The sequence below is a fragment of the Plecotus auritus genome (genome assembly GCF_963455305.1).
Source record: "Plecotus auritus genome assembly, chromosome: 3".
Lineage (NCBI taxonomy): Eukaryota > Metazoa > Chordata > Mammalia > Chiroptera > Vespertilionidae > Plecotus > Plecotus auritus.
Genome location: NC_137772.1, coordinates 30629687 through 30652612, shown reverse-complemented (window position 1 = coordinate 30652612; position 22926 = coordinate 30629687). Strand labels below are relative to the sequence as shown.

The 22926-nt window shown below is 45.1% G+C and overlaps 1 protein-coding gene and 1 pseudogene across 3 annotated transcripts in view; one reads left to right on the top strand and one right to left on the bottom strand.

Moving 5' to 3' along the window:
- Window positions 1-243: 243 nt before the first annotated feature.
- The window catches only part of TMEM255B (transmembrane protein 255B), a 41360-nt gene continuing 18677 nt past the window's right edge, over window positions 244-22926 (top strand). Inside the window, exons 1-3 of one of the 2 annotated variants that reach the window (XM_080660461.1) lie at window positions 244-448; window positions 8455-8597; window positions 10372-10434. In XM_080660461.1, the coding sequence (XP_080516587.1) occupies window positions 394-448; window positions 8455-8597; window positions 10372-10434 (261 nt within the window). In that variant the 5' untranslated portion in view covers window positions 244-393. The remainder of the gene's footprint in view (window positions 449-8454; window positions 8598-10371; window positions 10435-22926) is intronic. The other variant, XM_080660462.1, reaches the window with a different exon arrangement.
- LOC308243261 (ferritin light chain-like) lies at window positions 12916-13501 on the bottom strand (annotated as a pseudogene). The gene has a single exon. The product of its transcript is annotated as a ferritin light chain-like (transcript).

The window sequence follows — 22926 nt, the reverse complement described above, 5'->3', positions numbered from 1 at the left end:
GGAAATCCACAAGTGTGCTCCACCCTGGGTCTGTCTCCCGCTCCTGGCGTTCTAGCTGGAGGGTCTGATTTCTGAGAAAGCTAGAGGAGGCTGGAGGCTGGGGGCTGGGGGCGGGGAGGAGAAGGGAGAGAGGGTGAGAGGAGGGAGACTGGAGGTGGGGGGGAGGCAAGGGGGAAGGATGAGGGGTGGGGAGAGGGGGAGTGATGGGGCGGGGGAGGAGGGGACTGAGGAGGGGGCGGAGAGCAGGTGGGAAGGGAGCCGACAGACTCGGACAGACAGAGAGAAGGGCGGCGCTCAGGGGCGGCAGATCCTTCAGCCACCGCGCAGCACCTGTCCACTGTCGCTGTCGCACTGGGAGAGCCAACCTCGCACCGCGCCAAGGAGCAGCCAGGGATGCAGCCGCCCGCGCTGCCGGTGCCCGGGCCCCTGGCCCTGCTGGACATGACAGGTGAGCGCGGCCCGAGCATCCTCGAAGGCCCCCCGCGGGTCCCAGCTCGCCGGGGAGCGCAGGTCCAGTCCTTCCCGCCTCCTTTAGCTGTGGGACCCTGGCACTGGCACAGGCCCTTCTTCATTCATAGTTTCTCTCCTCCGTCTCTTTCTGTATGTCTCTCCCTGTCTCGTCCCTACTATCTTTCATTAGGAACAATGGACCACCATATGTATGAATGGGACAACCCACACTGCCCTCCTTTCCGTCTCTACCCTATTTCAGCCTCTAAAAATTTCTTCGCGTTCCTTCCAAGGAGCCAGTTAGCTTCTTCTTGCTTGAAAGCGACAGAGGCACAGCTTCTTCTTCTTCTTTTTTTTCTCTCCATTCCAATGCGCCCTTCCACAGACTTCAACCCCACCAATTCTCGGAATCTCTAATCCTTTGATTTCTGGAATCAAGACTGATGCAGCCTGGAAGGCAGGCGTGAGCGGGAAAACAGGAAACCTGTTGCACATTACAAGTTGGGGAACTGGCCTAGGTTCTCTATTCGGAAGTGGTCAATATGGGGTCATGTTGGGTGTGTTTTCCTGAAGGGGAGCGGGCAGAGAAGATTTTGAAAATAAGGGAAAAATGTTGCACAGTAAGGGATGCTCTGACAGCTGCAGTGAGGGGCCACGGGCGGTCTCCTGGGGCCCTGCCCCTTGCTTCGGAAATGATCCCATTGAAAACTATGGGTTTTTAACCTCATAACCGTGTTTGGAGTATTTATAGAAAATCTCTTTTTAAAAACCAGATTAGAAATGTTGTTTGATTTTTAAATAATAATCAAGGACTCTGGCTTCTTCTTCAAAGAAACAATTCTATTCCCCCCACTCTCTAAAGCAAAATACTCTATTGCAAAACTTATTACATGCTTTTTCATCCTCCAGGAAATGAATTAGTTATTAAAAACTTTGTGTTATTAACTAGTTATTACTATATTATTATACTAGAATGACTTGATAGTTTAAAAATAGCATTTGACTTTTTTTTTTCTTGTGAGGAGGAATTATAAATTTTAAAAAACACTAGGAGTTGGTCTTTTATGTCAAAACACAAAACGTTAGTGTAGCTGGATGGGATTATGGGTATTTTCTTTCTTACATTTCTGTGTTCACCACCTTGGGCACATGTTACATTAAAATCAGAAAAAAAGGGATATTGATGACTGGGGGTATATCATTCTGCCTTGGTCTACTTTCCCAGGGACTGTCTCTTTATCTCCACAACTGGGTATCCCCCCATGATTAAAAGAACTCATTCTTCTTTCGGGGAGGCCTGGGCCCTGCCAGCAGGTAGGCCATGACTTTGAACGCCCCCACCCCCAAGTCTTTATGAGATCTCCCTTCCCTTCCTGGCTTTACTAAGTGGAGAAAGTGCTGAGTGACGGAGACAGAATCTGCTCCCCCCTGGCCCCCATCCTTGCACTTCTTCCAGACAAGACGAGGTTGTCACAGGAGCTGTGGTTTAGCAACTCTGGCCAAGGCTGGGCGTAGGGACAGGTAGGGGCAAGAGAACTGGAGGGGCTCATGGGGAGTGACAAGGTGATATTCTGAGATATTCTAGATAGGACGCTCAGGGGGACAGACTGGAGTTTGGAAAAACAGTGAGCAAGACAGGTGAGATATAGCTGTTGGCCCATTCAGCTTCACACGTCAGAATTACTCCCCTCAACTCCCAGTTGGAGAAACACTGGTTAAGAACAAGTGCTATACCATCTTAACATTAACACTACCATGGTTAATATATTTATTAATGCCATGATTAATATATTCATTACATTCATATAAACATATATAGACCTTTCACATATATTCTCTCACTGGATCCTTATAACAGTCTTAAGAGGTGGGCAAAGTAGGTGGTTATTATTACCTCAACTTCACAGATCAGGAAACTGAAGTTCGTTCATTCATCCAACATGAGGAAACGCGCCATCTCCTAGCGTGAGCTTGCCCTGGAGTCCAGCACGCAACAAGACAGACACAGCCTCTGCTCTCACGGAGTTCTCTTTCGGCTGGGCTCAGAGAGGGTGGCTGGCTGCCTAAGATCACACAGCTGGTCTGAGCAGATCCAGAACAGGTTGGAGACAGTCCATGTAAGCTGTCACCACAGTTACACACCTAATAGTAGGTATTTTAGTTCACAGGCATTGTCTTAAGAGCGCTTTAATTGTAGCAATGCACATAATAATAGTCTTGCTAATGGGATAGGGGAATCTAGGGAACAATTCAGGTAATTCTATTTGTCTTTCTCCATTTCAAAATCTCCTTTCTCTCCAAAACCTGATCTAAAAACGCATCTGTCTCATGGTAATTATAAGGCAATCTTAACCTATTCTTACCTTTCTTGAATTAATATTTTGATTCTTATTTTTTTGCACTATTCTATATTTATAAAAAATAAGGTCAAGATTTTTCTTTTTGTTATCTCTGTTGTACCTGGAGTCAAAATGTGACAGTATATGTGAATAGAAGAAGATTGTTCAGAACCATTTGTCCCCAGCATCTCATATGAATTATGCTGGCTTTTTCCTGACCTGATATGAACCTGGGAACCTATGATAGAAATGCTGACAAAAGGGGATAGCTTACACCTTCTGCTTTTTGTCGTGTAGCAGCTTCAGAGGAAGAGTCCAACTTGGGAAAAAGTGGTGAAATAGTAAAGTTATATTGAAAATGATTCATTGGAAGATTTTCACGAGCTCAGAGATGTGTTTAACTTTTTACTCTGTGATTAGAAGTCAGAATGTCACTAAACAGTTTGACAAGGGCTGACCAAATGCTGCTAGCTTAGTGGATCTGATCCTCGTTCATCATGCCAGCATCCCTGAGGGGATGAATAAGAAACAGAATCACAAGCTTGAAGAACCAGGATATCGTCAAGGGGCTTCTGCAGACAGACTCCCTTACTAAGGGAGCTAAGAGATGAGGCAAAGAGAAGGTTATAACTGTGGTTTGAAGTAAATGCTGGGGCACCTAGCTAATTATTTTGGGCATAACAGGTATGCAAAGCACTTAATTAAGAAAACTAGCAAAACAAAATCCTTTGAGGAGGAGGGCATTTGTCTGATAATTTTCTCAAATAAAATTTAGTTTACAACTCCTACGGATCTTAAATCACATTTTAACAATCACAACATTGAAATGGGAAACTAAGGGAAAAAATAGTCAAGGAAGAATAGCTGAAGAGGAAATTGCACCAATTAAAAGCAATGAGCATGTGGCTCTGTTCACAGATATGTGGAGGCGGGGAAGGGTAACCCGGGAATCAGGAGAGATTAATCCTCTGATCTTCATTGAATGAGACGAAGAGAGTTAGAGAAAAGCCGCAGTTGCTACCCAGTTACTAGGTAGTATTGTTATCGTTAATATGATTATTTTATGAATGTCCACAAGAACAATTACATTAACTTCCAAAATGTAGAGATATATTTTTAACTTTTTAAAAAATATGTTTTTATTGATTTAGAGAGAGAGAGAGGAAGGGAGAGGGATAGAGAGATAGAAACATCAATGAGGGAGAAATATCATCGATCAGCTGTCTCTTGCACTCCCCCTCCCCCTGACCTCTGCTGGGGACTGAGCCTGTAACCCGGGCATGTGCCCTGACCAGAAATCAAATCGGTGACCTCTTGGTTCCTGGGTCAACACTCAACTGCTGAGCCATACCAGCTGGCATATATATTTTTAACTTTTGTGTCCTTTCATTTTTTTTAAATGTTCCTATATTTCTAAAATTAATAAACCAGAGCAGAATTTCACCCCTGGGGAGGTTTCTTTCTTTTGCTTTTCTCTATTGGCCACTCATTCTCCAAGTGGCATTGCCATTTTAGGCCTCTGTTTCCCCACAGACACACCACATCTGCTGCCATCATTCCCGGAACTGCCCATCTTTCTGACTCCCAGGCACACTACCTTGTACAGGTAGCCTTGGTTTCAGGCTTTAAACAAATGCAAGAAAAAAGGTCATTCTATCTTCTTTGCAAGTAAGATGCTGTCAATGTTAGTCAAGGGGAAGTCCACTGTAGGGCACTAACTCCCAGAGCAGATGCAAATGCAGTGTCCCAAAGACATCGAGTGTCTGCTTGCACTTGTGGCTGTATTTTCCCATGGAACACTCCCACACATGTGTCACCCTCAACAATTCTATGTTTGTAATAAAAACTACTAGAAAACAACAATGAAAACAGCAATTTAACAACAATCAGATAAAGATATATATACTTCTCTTGCTTGTAAACGATGGATTCTGTGGAGCTACAGAGAATTCTTTCCAAAGCTTGTACAAGGACTGTAGGTTTATCTTCTGCTTTGTAAAGTTAAATTTTACTTCAAAACTTTTACTTTGTCCTGAAAAATACTTTGCTCTCTTGCCCTAAAATTCCCTTTGTAGAAATTTATCCTAAAAGGTGTTTATCATATTGTGTTTTTCTTTTTTAAAACTGTATTGCATTTTTTGGAACAGTTTTAGGTTTATAGCAAAATTGAGGGGAAGATACAGAGAATTCCCATACACCCCCTGTTCCCTCATTTGCACAGCCTCCCCATTATCAATATTTGTTACAATCAGTGAGCCAACATTGACATATCATTATCACCCAGAATCCATAGTGCACATTAGGGTTCACTCTTGGTGTTGTACATTCTACAGGTTTGGACAAATTTATAATGACATGTATAGTATCTTCCAGAATAGTTTCACTGCTGTCAAATCCCCTGTGCTCTGCATTGTGTTTTAATAATAACAAATTAGAAACAACCCAAATATACAACAGTAGGGATAGGTTAATTGACACATCCATTTAGTGGAATACACATTATAAATAAAAATTATGTTTAGAAAAGTATTTTAAAAGCTGGACAAATCCTTATAGTTTATTAGTTAAAAAAACACAGATTTTTTATTTTTAAATTAAATTCATTGGGGTGACATTGGTTAATATGATCACATAGGTTTCAGATGTGGGTTTATATGTTATAAGATCTGTGTATTGCACTGTGTGCCCACCACCCAAAGTCAAATCTTCTCCCAGCATCATATATTAGGATTCCCTCCCTTCCCCCCCCACCCCCCTGCCAATCCCCTTCCCTCTGGCATCCACCACACTGCTGTCTGTGTTCATGAGTTTCAGTTTTATATTCCACATATGAGTGAAATCATATGGTTCTTAGCTTTTTCTGACTGACTTATTTCACTTAGCATACTATTCTCAAGGTTCATCCATGTTGTTGCAAGTGGCAGTAATTTTGAAAACATTTTGGTCCCAATTTAAGAAAGACCATAAGGCTATATGCCTAGTTGGCAATTTTGGGTGATAAGGTTTCTGTGAAAAAAAATTTTTTTTTTGGTATTTTCCTGTACTTTATAACTGTTCTATAATAAATAACTATTGCTTTTATGAACAGGATAAAAGCCATACCTTTTAAATAGAAAACTTACATTATTTCTTTCCCTTGTAAAAATGTCATTATCACTTTGGTTATATTTTCCAGCCCAAATTAGGGTTGGTTTTTAGTTGACAAATATAATGAGAAGTGTTGGAAAGAGAAATTCCTGAGGTCACTGAAAAAGTGATATGTGAGAAGAAAAAAAAAGAAGTGTGAAACTGAGAAAAGACAAGTGGGGAGAAAAGTCCAAGAATGCTGGATCTGGAGGGGCCTTGGATTTCCTATTCAGGGCTGGCAAATGTGCCCCAGCTCCTTCCTCCCATGCTCAGGGCAGACATAATTAATCAGTCAAGGCACCTCTCAGATACCCTGCAAACCTCCTCTTGAGTTGGAACTTCCTGGCCATCCACAAAATTGCAGCAGGTACAGGAAGTGACTTGCTTCTGCTGACACAGCAAGCAGGGCCTGTCCTCTTGATAAGAGTACAACTATGGCCTGGGCATCAGGCCACCTGGGTTGTCATTCAGCCAATGTCCTCAGGACAGAGTGCCTTGGGAGGGATGGTGGGCCTCAGGCTGGCTAGTATGACTGGACAGGAAGTAGGGAATGTCACTCTAGAATATGGGCGGAGTTTAGAAACATTGGGAGATGTTGCAGAACCTGTGTCGGAGTGATGTGCCTGGTGGCGCGGCCGTGGGCAGTCAGCATCATCTCCCACATCATCTCTGGGCTCCTGTGTGTCTACTCATGCATCCACTCATGGGTCCACTCATACAACCACTTACGCATTCGCTCTTGGGTCCATACTCATCCCTCAATGCTCATTCAGCAAAAACTCTGCAGAGGCGACTGTGGTGGGTCCGGGAGCCCACTGCCAGGGCGTGTCCGAGAGGCTTAGATGAGAGGTGTGGCATGTGGCTGGCCCTGGGGGCTGTGATCACGACAACTTTGTTGCTTTACCTGTGCTCTTGGTGAGGGCTGCACAGTGCCATCCTCAGTGGGCCACCGCTGTTCAGGAAGGCTCTGCCCTTTCCTGCGTGGCCGGGCTGCCCAGCTGGTCCATCCTCAAGGCGGAGCCTTTGGAGAAGGTTTTACACAGTCTATCCTTGTTCCTCTGTAGTTTACTCTCAACACAGCAAGTACAGTGCTGCAGGAATCAGAAAAAGGGAACCAGAGGACCTCCTCCCCTCCTCTGCTCAAAATTCTGCAACAGTTGGCTCTCTCTCCCAGGTACAGCTGGCACTAGCAAGTAAAGCCAGGGGGCAGGGACAAGAGTCCTCCCTGTGGATGCAGATAAACCTGTATCTTTAGGGAGCCGGAGAGAGGCGTGCATAACAGAAGGAACTGTGGAGCCTGAAGGCTGGGATTTAAATCCTAAACATCCACGTCTGAGTCTAAAGAGGCTGGGCCAGCGCTTGCAGAGCAGAGCCTTGCAGGCAACATTAGGAACAGGGCCACTGTGCAGAGGGGATCCCCCTCCTGACTCCGCCCTGCCATGCCCAGATCCTGGGTGCTGCACCTGGGCCCAGACCTTCAGCTCTCTGGTGGTTTATTCTCTTAGTGAATGAGCTGATCTCGTCCCCTCCAGGGTGAAGGTAATAGGTGGTTTAGGATGAGATTCTTGGGAGACGTGTCTTCCCAAAGTTCTGGAGGGAGTGGGCTATGCCGAGGGCTATGCTGAGTCTGATAGAGGTGCTGGTGAAGGGAGAGGGGGTCTTGCATGAGGTTCCCGTTAGCTCCCGGAATGAAGTGTCCTTCCTAAGACATATACCCTTGCTAGGTTTGTGTACTCAGTTGAGCTAAGTTTTTCTGAGTTTTCACATCGATTTACAGTTTCGTGCAATCTACTTCTGAGTATGTAACAATCCTGTTCTTGGGTGTTCTAACCTTGACTTGACATTAAGCTTTGCTGTTAGGACTGCAGAAGTGCAAGTCTTTGGAGGCAAACCTTCTAGAGCCAGGGATGGGGAACATCCAGCCTGCGGGCTGTATAAGGCCCGAGAAATCATTTGGTCTGGCCCTGCCAAGGCATGAGGGGTGAGTTAATTAAATGTTTGACCAAATATAGTAGGCTAATTTTTGAGTTGATAATTTTGTATGGGCTGCAAATGATGTTATAAATATCCAAATGGCCTTGCAGAAAAAAGGTTCCCCATCCCTGCTTTAGAGTGTGAACAATGTCTGCATGTCTGCAATTCAGGTGGTCATCTGAGCTAGTGGTTGCAATCAGATATTAAGTTGTTTTCCCCATTAAACACATGTGCGCGCGTGCGCACACACACACACACACACACATACACACACACACACGATTTAGACACCTTTGGCACCAGAAGAAACACCATGCATTTCTTTCATTCCCTGTTTGGTGGGGTCACAGGGATTGAGATGGTTAAGCTTCAGTGCACCAGAGGTGGACACTGACGAAGGAGAGAGCAGTGGGCATGCGCCCCTGGCTCCGGGACAGAGAGGCCTCCCAGAGCCTGTAGGGCTCAGAGACAAGGGCCATGCAGACACCAAATGCGCTCATGTTTACTAGGACCCCCCTCGGAGCCTGCCCCTTACTAACAGCTTCCTCATTTATCCTCCTCCCAGAAGGGTTTGGGAGAAGAAAGAAGACTTCCCTTTGGTTTGTGGGGTCTCTGCTTGTGGTGTCTGTCTTCATCCTGACCATCGGCCTTGCTGCCACCACCAGGACGGAGAATGTGACCGTGGGGGGCTACTACCCAGGGATCATTGTGAGTGACGGGGTCCGGGGGTCTGAGGGAGGGCACTGGGCACCACAGATGTCTTTGTGGTGGTGACACACTTCGCTGCAGCTCCCCAGAGCTGGAGGTTTAGGTTATGGGAACTTGTTTTGGTGGTTATTGTTGGCAGAATGATGACCTCAAGGGTATCTGGGTCCTACTCCTTGGGACCTGTGACTGTGGTGGGCTACACAGCAATGGGGGATCCAGGGTGTGGACAATGATCCTGCATCATCCAGGTGGCCATAATAGCACAGGGTCCTTAGAAGTGGGGGAGGACACAGGAGAGGCCTCAGCTGTGTGATGGGAGAAGTTGATGATGGATGAAGTGCCATGAGCCAAGGAGTGCAACAGCTTTGGACACGGGAAAGGCCTGGCCCAGATTCTCCCCCAAAGCCTCCAGAGGCAACCAGCTCCGTGACACCTAGATTTTAGCCCCATGAGAACAAGGTGACTGAAACTAGTCCTTAGAAAATGGACATGTAGCTTTAAAAGATACCTGCCAAGAAGTCTTGATTGATGATTACAACTGATTCTCAGGAGCCTCTAGGCACCCTCCCCCCTTCTCCCTCTCTTCTTCCCCAAGGTTATCTGTTTGTCTGCTCACCTGAGTCAAAAGCTTATCTCTGAGTGGTGTCAGCCATGTCCACAGGTAACTGGTAACCCTTCTTCTGAAACACCCATAGTTCTAGTTTCCTAATATCTTACTGGAGGAGTCCTTCTCTGACTATGGGACTTGAGACAGGCCCAGGAGAAATATCAGGTGGGCATCTCACCTAAGGCCTAGATGCAGAGTGGTCTGGGCCACCATAAAGAGGTTGTCCTCCAGGAGGGGAAAAGGGGGCACACAATGCTATCTTTTCCTGTAATCTCTTCCTGACCTAAGAGTTAAAATGTTTGAACATAGAAGATGAGATGGATCCAGTGGTCCCACTTCTAGGAATATGTCCCAAGAAATCAGAAACACCAATCAGAAAGGATATATGTACCCCTATGTTCATAGCAGCACAATTTACAATAGCTAAGATTTGGAAACAGCCCAAGTGCCCACCAACAGATGAGTGGATAAAAAAGCTGTGGTACATCTATACAATGGTATGCTATGCAGCTGTAAAAAAGAAAGAACTCCTACCATTTGCAATAGCATGGATGGACCTGGGGAGTATTATGCTAAGTGAAATAAGCCGATTAGAGAAAGACAAGTATCACATGATCTCACTCATATGTGGAATCTAATGAACAAAATAAATTGATGAACAAAATAGAACAAGAGACACAGGAGCATGGAACAGACTGTCGAACCTCAGAAGGCAGGCAGGGGAGGGTGGGTGGGTGGGAAGAGATCAACCAAAGAACTTGTATGCATATGTACATAACCCATGGACACTGACAATAGGGTGGTGAAGGCCTGGGGTATGGAGCAGGGGCGGGGTAGAAGAGGTCAATGGGGGAAAAAGGGGACATATGTAATTCTTTCAACAATAAAGATTAAAAAAAAAAAAAGAAGAAGAGATGGATCATGACTCAGAAGTTTCTATTCCAATCACCGGCTTCCATCGAGCCTGAGGAGCCCACACAGATGTACATGGATCCATCTGCCACTTAGTGGTCAGAACTTGGAGAGGCGGGAGTGGCTCACCTTGGCCCTTTGATAAGATGTTTTAAGGGCTGCAGTCTCCTATGCATTTTTTACTGTTAAAAGTCAGCATCAAGCCACCAGACGTGCTAACTGGGTGCTTTTCCCTTGTTTTTCCTTTGCACTCAGCTGGGCTTCGGATCTTTCTTAGGAATTATTGGCATCAACCTGGTGGAGAATCGAAGGCAAATGGTAAGAAAGTACATTGTTACTTTCAAATGGCAATACTTAATCTTTTATTTATTTTTATTTTTATTTATTTATTTATTTATTTTTTTAGGCTGAATAGTATGGAACTGTTTTCTTAACTTCCTTTTTGGGGTTGTTTATTGCAAGTGTATAAAAATACAATTGGTTTTTCTATTTAGTCTTGTATCTATGAGACCTAATAATTGTTGAACTCATTTATTGGGTCTTGTAGTTTTTATTTTTAGTGGATTCCTTAGAATTTTCCACCTATAAGATTAGATCACCTGCAAATATAGATAGTTTTGCTTCTTTTTTCCACAGTCTGGATACTGGAAGTTCATTTTTATGGCTTTAGTAGAAGAAATGTGGGCCTTGGAATGGAAGGATGAAAATCTGGAATCGATAGCAGCTGCCAAAGCAGTGTGGGCTCCAGCTCCCCAGTTAGCTTCCCTGTACACTCGGCAAGTTAGGGTCCCCCAGGTTCCTCAGAGCACAGCCTTCTGACTGGTGTTGTCTGCGATGCCTCCACAATCTCATTTCTGCCTTTTCAAGGAAAGCTTTCTCCCAAGGCTAACTTTGAATGATACACATATATTTCGCTATCTAACAATTTAAAGGCTGTGAAAGCCAAATCCTGTGTCCATCTCCAGTAGCGGCGTGATTTCGGGAAACTTACTTGGCAGACTTGAACCCCAGTGCCCGCATTCTCAGGGGTGCCTGGAGCATCTGAGCTAATGCACGTGAGGATATCCAGCACACGCTGGCCCATGGCAGGTGTTCAGAGAATAGTAGCCATTGTTGAATTCCGTGTTTAAGCACATAGGTTAGACAGAGCAAGTTGTTTCAAAGAGAGACAATAGCAGGCTGAGAAAATGTTAGCTGAAGAGAGAATGCTTGTATTTCATATGTTCCTAAATATAAAGAATGCTTTACTTTTTTCTTAAATAATTTTAATTTTTCACCACAGAAAAATTTAAACATATTCCAAACTAGACAGACTGGTAGAATGAACTCCACTGTACTCATCTCCCAACTTCATCAACTGTTGACTCAGGGCCAGTCTTGCTTCAGCTCCCACCCATTTCTTCCCTTCTCATGTTATTTTGAAACTAATCCCAGACATGGTCTCATTTAGTCTATAATGATATCATTACGTGGTATCATTTCACTCTGTTCAATCTAATCATTAGAAGTGGCTTCACCATTATCTCTGCCCATTATTATGTTAGTCTCCAGTGATATCTAAAGAATGCTCCAAACTGAGTCAGCTTTTGATACTTTTCCATTGATGAATGAGTTATTACTTTGTAGTCACTGAAACAGACACGTGAATCATTGGTTTCACTAATAGCCCTGTAGCTTAGCATGGTCCCAAAGGCAGAGATGGAGAAGTTAAAGGCCTAAAAGTTTGTTAGCTGCTGATCTCCTCCCCACCATATGTGCGCGTGCGCGCACACACACACACACACAAACACATATGCACACACACAGGAATCTTTCTGGATTATAGTTTAAAAGCCACTGAACTAGAAGAACCAATAAGGACTAATAAGTAACTTATAGATGAAAAACATTTTCTGCGAAGGGTTAGGGCATCAGCCTTTGTCTGTCTGGTTTAGAGATACCATTTTTTCTCTTCCACTGAGTGTTGTGTGATAGAGGCTCCTGTTGTCTCCCTCTCCTCTCCTCTCCTCTGCCTAAGGTCAGCTTTTGGTTTGTTGGGGAGGGGCTGAAGGACAAGGGACCCTGAGGGATACCTTCCCCTGAAAATGCTGCCACCTACACCTTCCAGAAGTGTGGTTAACTTCAGGAGAAGCAGGGGGGGGGGGTCGGGGGAGAGGAGGAGTTGGGGTGAGGAGGGTGGATGGAGAAGCCACCGGAGTTGCCCACCTTTCCTGCCATCTGGCCACCTGGGGTGTGTGTGACAGAAACTAGATCTGGTTATAGAAAACAGGTCAAGTTCCAGTGTGTAAGCACCCGAGTGTTGGGGCTTTTGAGTGTGTGTACCTGCTACTGAGGAGGCTCAGCACTCTGATTACATAAGAACTATTGCTTTGGTGGCACCTGCCTTCTCCAAGGACCACCAGGAGAAGCAAAGTTGGACCTCTGCCCTGTCACTTGCTGGGGTGTGACCTCCGAGGACCAGCCTCCATCCCACCCACACGGTCTTGGCCTCTGGACCCTGGTCCTTCTGGTCCTTCTTGTTTGAAGGATCCAGCCACAGGGGCTGTGGGCCATCCTTTCCCAGCATGTGGGGCTGGCTGCGCAACTCAGAACATGTTTCGCTGCACTAACCTGGAGCTTCCCACGCTGCGGATTGTGAGTGTGTGCAGGGATGTGGCTCTCTGGCCAGCGGCTCCCTGGCAGCCTGTTCTTTTTTTTTTTTTCTTTTTCTGCAAAAAGCTTTATTGTTTCATTTGGTCCAATGCATGGGAGAGGGCTCCAGGGTGGTTAAAAGAATGGCTAGTAGTGTCTGGGAGAGGCTCAGGTGAAAGCCATGGGGATGCAGAGGGGCCTCTCAAAGGCCTCTGGGCTCCAAAGACTCGGGTCGTGCTTGAGGGTGAGCCTTTTGAAGAGCTGGTCGCCCAGCCCAGCCTGGGGGCTGGCAGCCTGCGGATGTTAGTCAGGTGCCGTCCATCTTCTTGATCAGTTTCACCTGCTCATCCAGGAACTGGTTCTCCAGGAAGTCACAGAGCTGAGGGTCTGCACGGGTAGAACCCAGGGCATGCAGCTCCCAAAGGGCCTGGTTCAGGTTCCTCTCCACGGCCAGGGCGGCCTCCATGGCGTCCTGAGTTTTGCCCACTCATCTTGGGAACGCTTCAGCACGTCCCGGAAGAGAATGCGGCTGCCATGCTTGTTTTGCAACTTTTAAGAGATGCTCAGTGCCCTCGCGCTTCTTCTCCGCCAACTCGCGGAAGAAGTGGCCCACGCTCTCGAGAGCCACATTGTCATGGTCAAAATAGAAGCCCAGAGAGAGGTAGGTGTAGGAGGCTCGCAGATGCAGGTTGGCCAGGCGGTTGACTGCGGCCTCCACCTCGATGGAATAATTCTGACGAATTTGGGAGCTCATAGTTGTTCGGCAATAAGGAGTTAAGGTAGAAAAAAACAACAACAACAACGGTGTGTAGGCTGGTCCCGGAGGTGGTTCTGAGGGTGGTGACTGGATAAGATGCAAGAGAGTGTTTGGAGGCTGGAAGAAGGGGCGTCCCTGGGTCTGTGCCGTCCAAACACTGTGGAGCAAGAGACAGATCCAGGACCGCCGAGGGCACTGCCAGCCTGTTCTTTTCTTGGTCGCCCCTTGACCACCAGCTCCTCTGAAGCCATGTTGTCCTGCAGTCCAACTCAGAAGAGCGAAGGTGGACGGGTGGGCGTGAGAGAGCACCTCACTCTGTACGCCGGGGGTCCTGGGAGCAAACATCTCAGGATACAGTGATTAGGTCTATCGTGGCCACATGGGGAGAATTTATGTAGGACCAGGCGCTCTGGATCTCTGTGCAGCCATGAACTCACAAAAGTGCTCTGTCTGAAACAAATGCCGGAACTTTTATTTTTACTGCTATGTAAGCCATGTCCATGGGAGGCCTGTTGGGAAAAACTAATCAATTTCCAGATGTATCCAAATATCTGCCTGTTAAGAAAGGGCCCTGGGAATTTGCTGATGGAAAGCTATAACCAGGTCTGTTTTTGCTGCTGCTCCACCAGGAATACCATGCAACTACAGCCTCCTGTCTTAGAAGATGCAGGTTGCACATGGGCATCTCTGGAGGGAAAATTAAATTATTGATTCCACCTCAAAGCTACTTTAACTGTCACCCCAGCAATAACCATCAATAACTGTCAATAACCATCAATATTGCTTAGAGGGCACTTGTTACTTCACAAGCATTCCCTGAACACAGATGGTTGTCATACATCCATTTCTTTCTTCAACCCACATTTACCAAGCGCACTCCATGTGCAAGGAGGCACCTCACAGACCTCAGGCTTATGCACAGAGCACCAGAGGGCACCATGGGAAGGCTATGAGGGAGGGCAGAGAAGAGGCAGTTGAGGTTGAGAAGGGCCCAGAAGGCTCCATTCCAAGACTGGGAGGAGAAGGCGGAGCTCCTGGTGGATAAAGGCTGAAATGAGACCAGGAGAACCAATGGCACCATGACCCTGTCAGAAGGTCAGTGTGGAGTTAACTCTGTCTGAACTCGTCTCTCAAGCTCTTTCATTGCGTGATGTGCTGTGAGTGTTCTTTCACCATATACGATGGAGGGCCTCCCTCCCCGATCCCAGGAGGGTTTCATGACCCCACTGGCATCTTTTCCTGTATATCATCTCCTCCTCTTCGACCTTGACCCTCATTATTACATCAAATGTCAGCTGAAATCCTCCTTTGCTCCATTCCCTGTCTCCCTTCACCTGTTTCTCTCTGTGATTATAGACAAGATCCTGCTGCAGGCAACTGATCATAATAAAGATGTCATCTCTATGTTCTATGAGAATAATACTTAATAGATTAGATAAGAACAAATTCCCATGACAGATTATCCTAAGGAACATATAGGAGTGTTTGGTCTCCTCTCAGGTAATGAAAATCCTCCATCTTATTCTACAAGACAGGTTCTATCTTTGACATGTGTGGTCAGTTCTGAAGAGGGGGAGGGTGGGGAAGACAAGAGGAGGGCCACCTCCAGCTTCCTTTCACCTTAAGCAGAGCAGAGCCGAGCCTTTCCTTTATTCCTGTTAGGAGTTTTACTTACAGGCTCAGGTCACCAAAGCCACCTCCTGGGAGAGCTGAAGAGGTCAGGGGACATTCCAGGCTGTCCTCCTGCTCGTCTCTGGGTGCTGAGGGAAGGAATAAACACTTAATGAGTGCCACTCCTTGCCAAGCTCCTGAGCTATCTCTCTCTCTCTTGTCTCTCCCTCTCTGTCTCTGTCTCTCTCTACCTGTCTGGAATGCTTTATCCTCTACCCCCACCTTCTTCTACTTAATTAACTCCAGTTCGTCTTTCACATCTCAGCAAAAATGCCATGTCCTCAGGAAAGCTCCCCTAACCTCCTGGATTTATACATTTATGACATTTATCCTTCCTAGCACTTACCTGTTTATAATGACATGTTCCCTGAGATGCCAATCTAGTTTTCTCACCGCACACACCTTTGCTTAGTGAATGAATGACTCTTTGGAAGACATGAACTTTAGGTGGAAGTGGTTGCAGAGCCTTTGGCTTCAAATAACGTAAACTCTAGCCTTAACTGGCAGAGACTGTGAGGATTTGTATCCCTCCAGGATGTCCAGAGTGGGTGGTTTTATGGTCAGCTGACTCGATGGCTCAGTGTGTCCTGAGGCCCCACTCCCACGGGTTGTCACCCTCCTGATACAGCAGCATCCAGAGGAAGGAAGCAGATGGTGTCTTCCTTTGATTCTCTCATAGGAAGGAGAACACTTTCCTAGAGTCCATGGCAGACTTTCCCTTTTATCTCATTGGCCAGGTCCACGCTCATTTCTAAACCAACCCTTGTCATTGGATTATCTCACCAATAACAGGCTCACTGAGGAGCTGGGTGGGGTCAGCCCCCAGAGGGAGGTGACTAATGTGGACATGAGGGGCCTGAATAAAATCAACGTTAGTTAGCAGGAAAGAAGGGAGGAGGGGAGGATGCTGGACTGACAGTCAGCAGGATTCCCTACAGAGATCTGTCTTCTTTGAACTGGAAAGTCCAATTTCAGGCAATGCATTATATCACCTGTGTGTCTGAGAAGATACATCTCATTTCAACAAGTAGTCATTGAGAGCTTACTATGTACCACAAGGGACACAGTCTCTGCCTTAAAGTTTTAAGTTGTGATGCAGTCCATTTTATCTATTTTTCCTTTTACTGCTCATGCTTTTGTTGTGAAATCTAAGAATTCATCACCACATTGAGGTCATGAAGATTTACCCTTATGTTTCTTTTAATAGTTTTGGCTCATTGATAAATTTTTAGTTAATTTTTGCATATGGTATAAGGTAAGGGTTCCGCTTCATTCTTTTGCATGTGGGTATCCAGTTATTCCAGCACCATTTTCTCAAGAGACTGTTCTTTTACCCCATTCAATGAACTTGGCACCCTGTTGAAAATCAATTGGACATAGGTGTTTGGGTTTATTTCTGAATTTTAATCACAGTGACATATAGACTGTGGTCTTTATGTCTAGCCTTATGCCAACATCATACTGCTCTGATTACTGTAGATTGCTAGTAATTTTTGTAATCAGCATGAGTCTTCTCATGATGTTTTGCTTTTTTAGGATTGTGTTGTCTATTTAGAGCCCCTTGCACATCCATATGGCTTTTCTATTTCTGCAAAAAGGCCATTGATATTCAGCTAGGGGTTGCATTGAATCTCTAGATTGCTTTGGAGAGAATATTTCCATCTTAACAATATTAAGTCATCCCATCCATGAGCATGGGATTCTTTCCATTTAATTAGGTCTTTTAAAATTTCTCTCAATAATGTTTTGTATTTTTTAGTGTACAAGTCCTTTACGTCCTCAATTAAATTTATTTTGAAGTATTTTATTTTTTTGGATGATATTATAAATGGATTTTTTTCTTAATTTCCTTTTTAAGTTGTTCATTGATGATGTATAGAAACCACTCATTTTTTGTATATTGATCTTGAACCTTGCAACTTTGCTGAATTCATTCATTATTTGTAGTAGTATTTTTGTGGATTATTTGGTATTTTATATACTTGGAATCATGTGAATAGAGATAGTTTTACTTCTTCCTTTCCAATGTAGGTGCCTTGTTTTTCTTTTTTTCTGTCTAATTTTTCCTGGCAAGGACTTGCAGGAAAATATTGAACAGCAGTGGTGAAAGTGGGCATCCTAGTCCTGTTGCTTATATTAGGGAGAAAGCTTTTAGTCTTTTCCCATTGAGTATGCTGTTCGCTGGAGGTGTTGGTTAATACCCTTTATCATGTTAAGGAAATTCTCTTCTATTTCTAATTTGTTGAGTGTTTATATCATAAAAGAATTTGGATTTTGTTAAGTGCTTTTTCTGCATTAATTGAGATGACAATTTAGGTTGTTTTTTTGTCGTCATTCTTTTAATGTGCTATATTTACATTGATCGGTTTTCTTGTGTTGAACCACTCTTGTATTCCTGGACCTGGGGTGTGATCCTTTTAATGTGCTGTTGGGTTCAGTTTGCTAGTATTTGATTGAGGATTTTCACCTCTATATTCATAAGGGATGTGGTCTGCTGTTTATCCTGTCTTTGCATATTTTTGTCTGGCTTGGATATCAGGCTAATGCTGCCCTCACTGAGTGTGAGGAAGTGTTGCCTCCTTTTCTACTTTTGGGAAGAGTTGGAGTAGGATTGATGTCATTTTTTTTTTAACTATTTGGTATAATTTACCAGGGAAGCCATCTGGTCCTGGGCTTTTCTTTGTTGGGAGGTTTTTGGTTACGGATTCAATCTCTTTACTTCTTATAGGTTTATTGAGATTTTCTATTTTTTCCTTAAGTTAATTTTGGTAATTTGTGTGCCTTTCAGTAATTTGTCCATCTCATTTGGATCATCAAATTTGTTGGTGTATAATAATTCATAGTATTTCCTTATAATTCTTTTTATTAAAATTTAATAAATCTTTATTGTTCAGATTATTACAATTGTTCCTCTTTTTTCCCCCCATAGCTCCCCTCCACCCAGTTCCCACCCCACCCTCGGCCCTTACCTCCCCCGCACTGTCCTCATCCATAGGTGTACGATTTTTGTCCAGTCTCTTCCCGTGCCCCCCACACCCATTTCCCCACAAGAATTGTCAGTCCACTCCCTTTCTATGTCCCTGATTCTATTATATTCACCAGTTTATTCTGTTCATCAGATTTTTTATTCACTTGATTTTTAGATTCACTTGTTGATAGACATGTATTTGTTGTTCATAATTTTTATCTTTACCTTTTTCTTCTTCTTCTTCCTCTTCTTAAAGAATATCTTTCAGCATTTCGTATAATACTGGTTTGGTGGTGATGAACTCCTTTAGCTTTTTCTTATCTGTGAAGCTCTTTATCTGAGTTTGGCTGTTTTTGTTTTCATTTTTGTTCATCTCAAAGTGTTTTTTAATTTCCCTTGTGATTTCTAATTTGAACCATTGGTTTAAGAGGGTGTGTTTAATTTTCACATATTTGTAGATTTTCCATTTGTTATTGATTTTTAGCTTTATTGACTGTGGTCGAGAGGAGGAAAGGTAGCAGCAAAGGTGAAGAGACAAAGGGTAGGGGTACAGATGGAGAAGATGGAGTGCAGGGGTGAAGATGGAGTAGACACGTGCAGATGATGGCTAACCTTGGCAAGGTAGGGACAGACTCTAGTGTGCAGATGGCAACATCAGCAGCCTTCTGAAGGTTAAGGGAAGATGAAAGGAGAAGGAGGAGGAGCTACAGGGGAGTGGACATCAAGGAAATGGTTTGTGGTTTGAGAAAGGAGGAATTCTGGCATGTCTGTGCTGACAGAAGATCTAGTGGAGGTGAAGACAGGAGGCTGTGGGGGAGGATGCAGGGCTGGTGGTGCGGTGTTTGTGGAGCACGAAGGCGTGGAGCTGCTGGTCCGGGAAGGCGTGCAGCCTTGAGTGTGGGGCCGGCGCAGGGCTGGCAGGTACGGTCATTGTACACGTTCTCTTCTGATGGCTTTTGCTTTCCCAGGGAACTGGGCAAAGGGTCACCTGCTGCTGGGAGGAGGGATGTGTGGGGCTGGTCGGAGGAGCAGGTATGGTCCTCAGATGAGTGAGGACAGGTCCCCATGCTCACCTGTTCAGGTGTGAAGTTGGAGAGCCGTATTTAACTAAGTTTGGGTTTTGGCAAGACCGTGAGGGAGGAGCAAGGGGTTGTGGGTATTCACAGGGTCTGTAAGCTGGGAAATGTGTACACAGTTCAGATGGTGACCAGTGCGGGACCAGGGTGAAGGGCCGGGTGGCTGGAGGGTTGGCGCCTGTGCAGCAGTGCTGAGTGGGAAGTTAGATGGTGCAGGGCGTGTGGCCAGCACTGAGAGGGGCTGTGTGCTGAGGAAGGCGGTGAACATGGGCCAGGCGCTGAGACCCAGGGCAGTGGAAGGGTCACCCTGGACCTCAGAGTCACCAAGGAGCATGGCTGTGGTCACACTGGTGAGGGTGACCGTGAGCCAGGAAAGAGGGAATGACCCAGAGGTCCGTGAATGGCAGCCACGAGGAGGAGTGAGTCAGGGACCTGGTCTTACGTCTGAAGTTGTGGGAGGTGAAGAGAGAATGGTCTCCGTGGTGATATGTGCCAAGGCAGAGCCTGGCCTGTCCGGAGCCCCAGGCACCAAGAGTGGGGCAGAGGGACCCAATCAGAGCCAGGGAGGAGACTTACAAAGGGGCTGCGGGCTTATTGGATTTTACCAATGACACCAGAGGGCACAGTGCAAAGTTTGAGGAGGCTGGTTTAGAAAAGAAGATGGAGGGCCACGTGGGGATGAGGGGCACTCAGAGTCCTGACTGCCCACGTGACAGCCTTCCCAGCCACAGGCTCTCACCTTCCCCTGTTTTCTTTCTGACTCCTCTTATCACCACAGCCTTATCGGTCTATTTGTTATTTGTTTTTTTAATCTACTTTCCCTGTTGAAATGCAGATCGGTGAGCCCAGCAGGGATTTGAAGGTGACCTTTCCCCTTAGCAATAACCTGGTTGCCCTTCTCCCAAGAGAAGAGACCCCCAAATGGTGCAATGGAACATTAATAAGTAATTATCAAAATGTTAATTAAATTAAAATATCAGTCTAGAGCCTTTCAGAGTTGCTAGAGTAACAGACAGTTTCTATTTGTAAAATCCATAGGTTCTGGCAGTCCTCACATATGGAAAGTGATTTGGTTTGTACCTTTAGAGAACTGACCAGGTTTCTGCTTTGCATTGTCAGACACACTAGGTTGAAGGAGAGTTAGTGAAAGGAGTGAAGTAGCTGTGATAGGAAACCCACCTCAGTTTTTCCCAAGAGGCAGCTCTCCCATTGCTGATTTTGGTAAGTTCTCCGTTCCCAGCCACAAGAGTTGGAGGAGAGAATTTCCAGCGTCCTTCCCAACACTCGCACCCAGACTCTGGGGCTTACCCACCAAATAAGTTCTTGGGGAGTGTCATGTGAGTGATCATCCCAGCACTTCATTGATGATGCATGGGATCTTGCTAGCCCTGAATTTATCACACGCATCATCATGAGTTTACCATGTGAATGGTCTTGCTAGCACTAAACTTGACTTTTCCTTGGGTGGGAGGAGGAAGGGCCACCACGCAGGACCCGCTGAGAGTTTGTGAGGACATTCAAATGGTGGGGACAGTTTGTGTAAGACCAATCAGAGCATGGTTATAAATCTGCACAGTTGAGGGAAGTCCTGCTGTGTTAAAGGATACTTTGGAAATTTTGTGCTTTCTGTGAATTTCTGGATGAAATCAGGTCTAAAGATGCGGGTCTCTTGACAGTTCCAGCTGTGACCAGGCATGTAGGGCCAGAGCTGGCCGCCTGGCCAGGACATGTGGGTTTCTCTGAGGAGTCATCGAGTCAGTTCATCATAAACTCACAGGGCAGAAGGTCCTGACATGGCTCAGAAAAATGACAGGGCATTAGGGGGGTCATGTACAGTGTTGTTTCTGGAAGTTTCTCAGGTATAACATCACAGTTGTCAGAATTAGGTGGGACGCCCTGTGCTAAAGGACTTTGGGAACTCCAAAGTGACTTTGTTCATCTTTGATTCTCTTCTCCTTCACCCTCTTTGGCTGCAAATTCTGCCCAACAAGAATTAGGGGTTGGGAATGCAGGCTGGTGCAGCCACTGTGGAAAACAGTATGGAGTTTCCTCAAAAAATTAAAAATGAAACTTCCATTTGACCCAGAAATCCCACTTCTAGGAATATATCCCATGTTCATAGCAGCACAATTTACAATAGCTAAGATTTGGAAACAGCCTAAATGCCCATCAGCAGATGAGTGGATTAAAAAACTGTGATACATCTACACAATGGAATACTATGCCCCTATAAAAAAGAAAGAACCCTTACCATTCCCAACAGCATGGATGGACATGGAGAGCATTATCCTAAGGGAAATAAGCCAGTTAGAGAAAGATAAATATCACATGATCTCACTCATCTGTGGAATATAATGAACAACATAAACTGATGAACAAAAATAGATCCAGAGACAGAGAAGCATCAAACAGACCATCAAACTTCAGGGAGAAGGCAGGGGAGGGTGGTGGGGGGTAAGAGATCCACCAAAGGACTTGTATGCATGCATAAAAGCATAACCAAATGGAAACCGACATTTAGGCTGTTTCCAAATCTTAGCTATTGTAAATTGTGCTGCTATGAACATGGGATATATTCCTAGGGGTGAGGGCATGTGCTGGTGGGTGGAGGTGGCCCGGGAGAGGTCAATGGGGAGGGGGGGGCGGGGAAAGGAGACATATGTAATACTATATGTAATACTTTAAACAATAAAGAATATAAAACAAACAAACAAACCATGTACAAGAGTTTAAGTTCAAGCTCCCAAGTAAAAAAATAAATAAAAAGAATTAGGGGTGCCCTTATGGGACAGTGTGAGCCGCGTTCGTTCCCTCCAGCTGTGCTGTGTTGAGGGCCCTTGCGTTAATCATTATTCCTGCCAAGAAGCATCCTTGGCAGGAATAATGGTGACATACTACCATTCTCTCCCAGCTGATTAAAATGAGCTGGTGTGACCTTGGGATTCAAGGCCAGTATGAAAGAAAAGCATGGACCATGGTAATGCCAGTGTGTCTTTCTCGGCATCTAGAAGGGTTCAAAAATCTGGAGAAGGTGCTGTGTGTAAATTAATGAAGAGTCCAGAGATGAAACATAATTTTGGAAGGCATTTTGGGGAGCCAGAGAAGACTTAGCTAAAGGAACTAAGTTCTCCCTAGTCTCAGGACCCCTTGCTTTTTATTAACACAAATTGTCCTAAGGCAAGGTAGATATACACATCAAAGGGTAAGGTTTGGTATATAGAATCCATTGTCAGATTGGAAGAACTGCCTACGGCTGTTCAGATGTTTGGCCAATAGGAGGCAATAACATGTAGATTGAAATGCACTCAGCTGTCTGGCAGCAAGCAATCATTTATGCATCCTTCTCAAGTTTGGGGAAATGCCCTCAGCCATTTCCAGATGATTCAGCCCTGCTGACATGCTGGAATTGGCTTCCAGCACCATGGGGCTTCGTCTTTCATCTTTGAAGGGTGTGCACTGAGTGAGGACAAAAAGCATCCATCTGGGAGCGGCAGGAAGGTCAAAGGAAGAGGCTGGAAGGACAGGCTGCCAAATTAGAGGCAGGCTTTTTTTCCCCTTCAGAAAAGCAAAGGTCCCTGACCTCCCAACTGGGAAATCTAAAAGTTGCCTTCTGAATCTTTTATAACAACAAGTTTTATTGTTATTTTTTTTAATAACAACAATACACATGTAGGAAAGTTAGGCTAGATATAAATCCTTAGAAGATT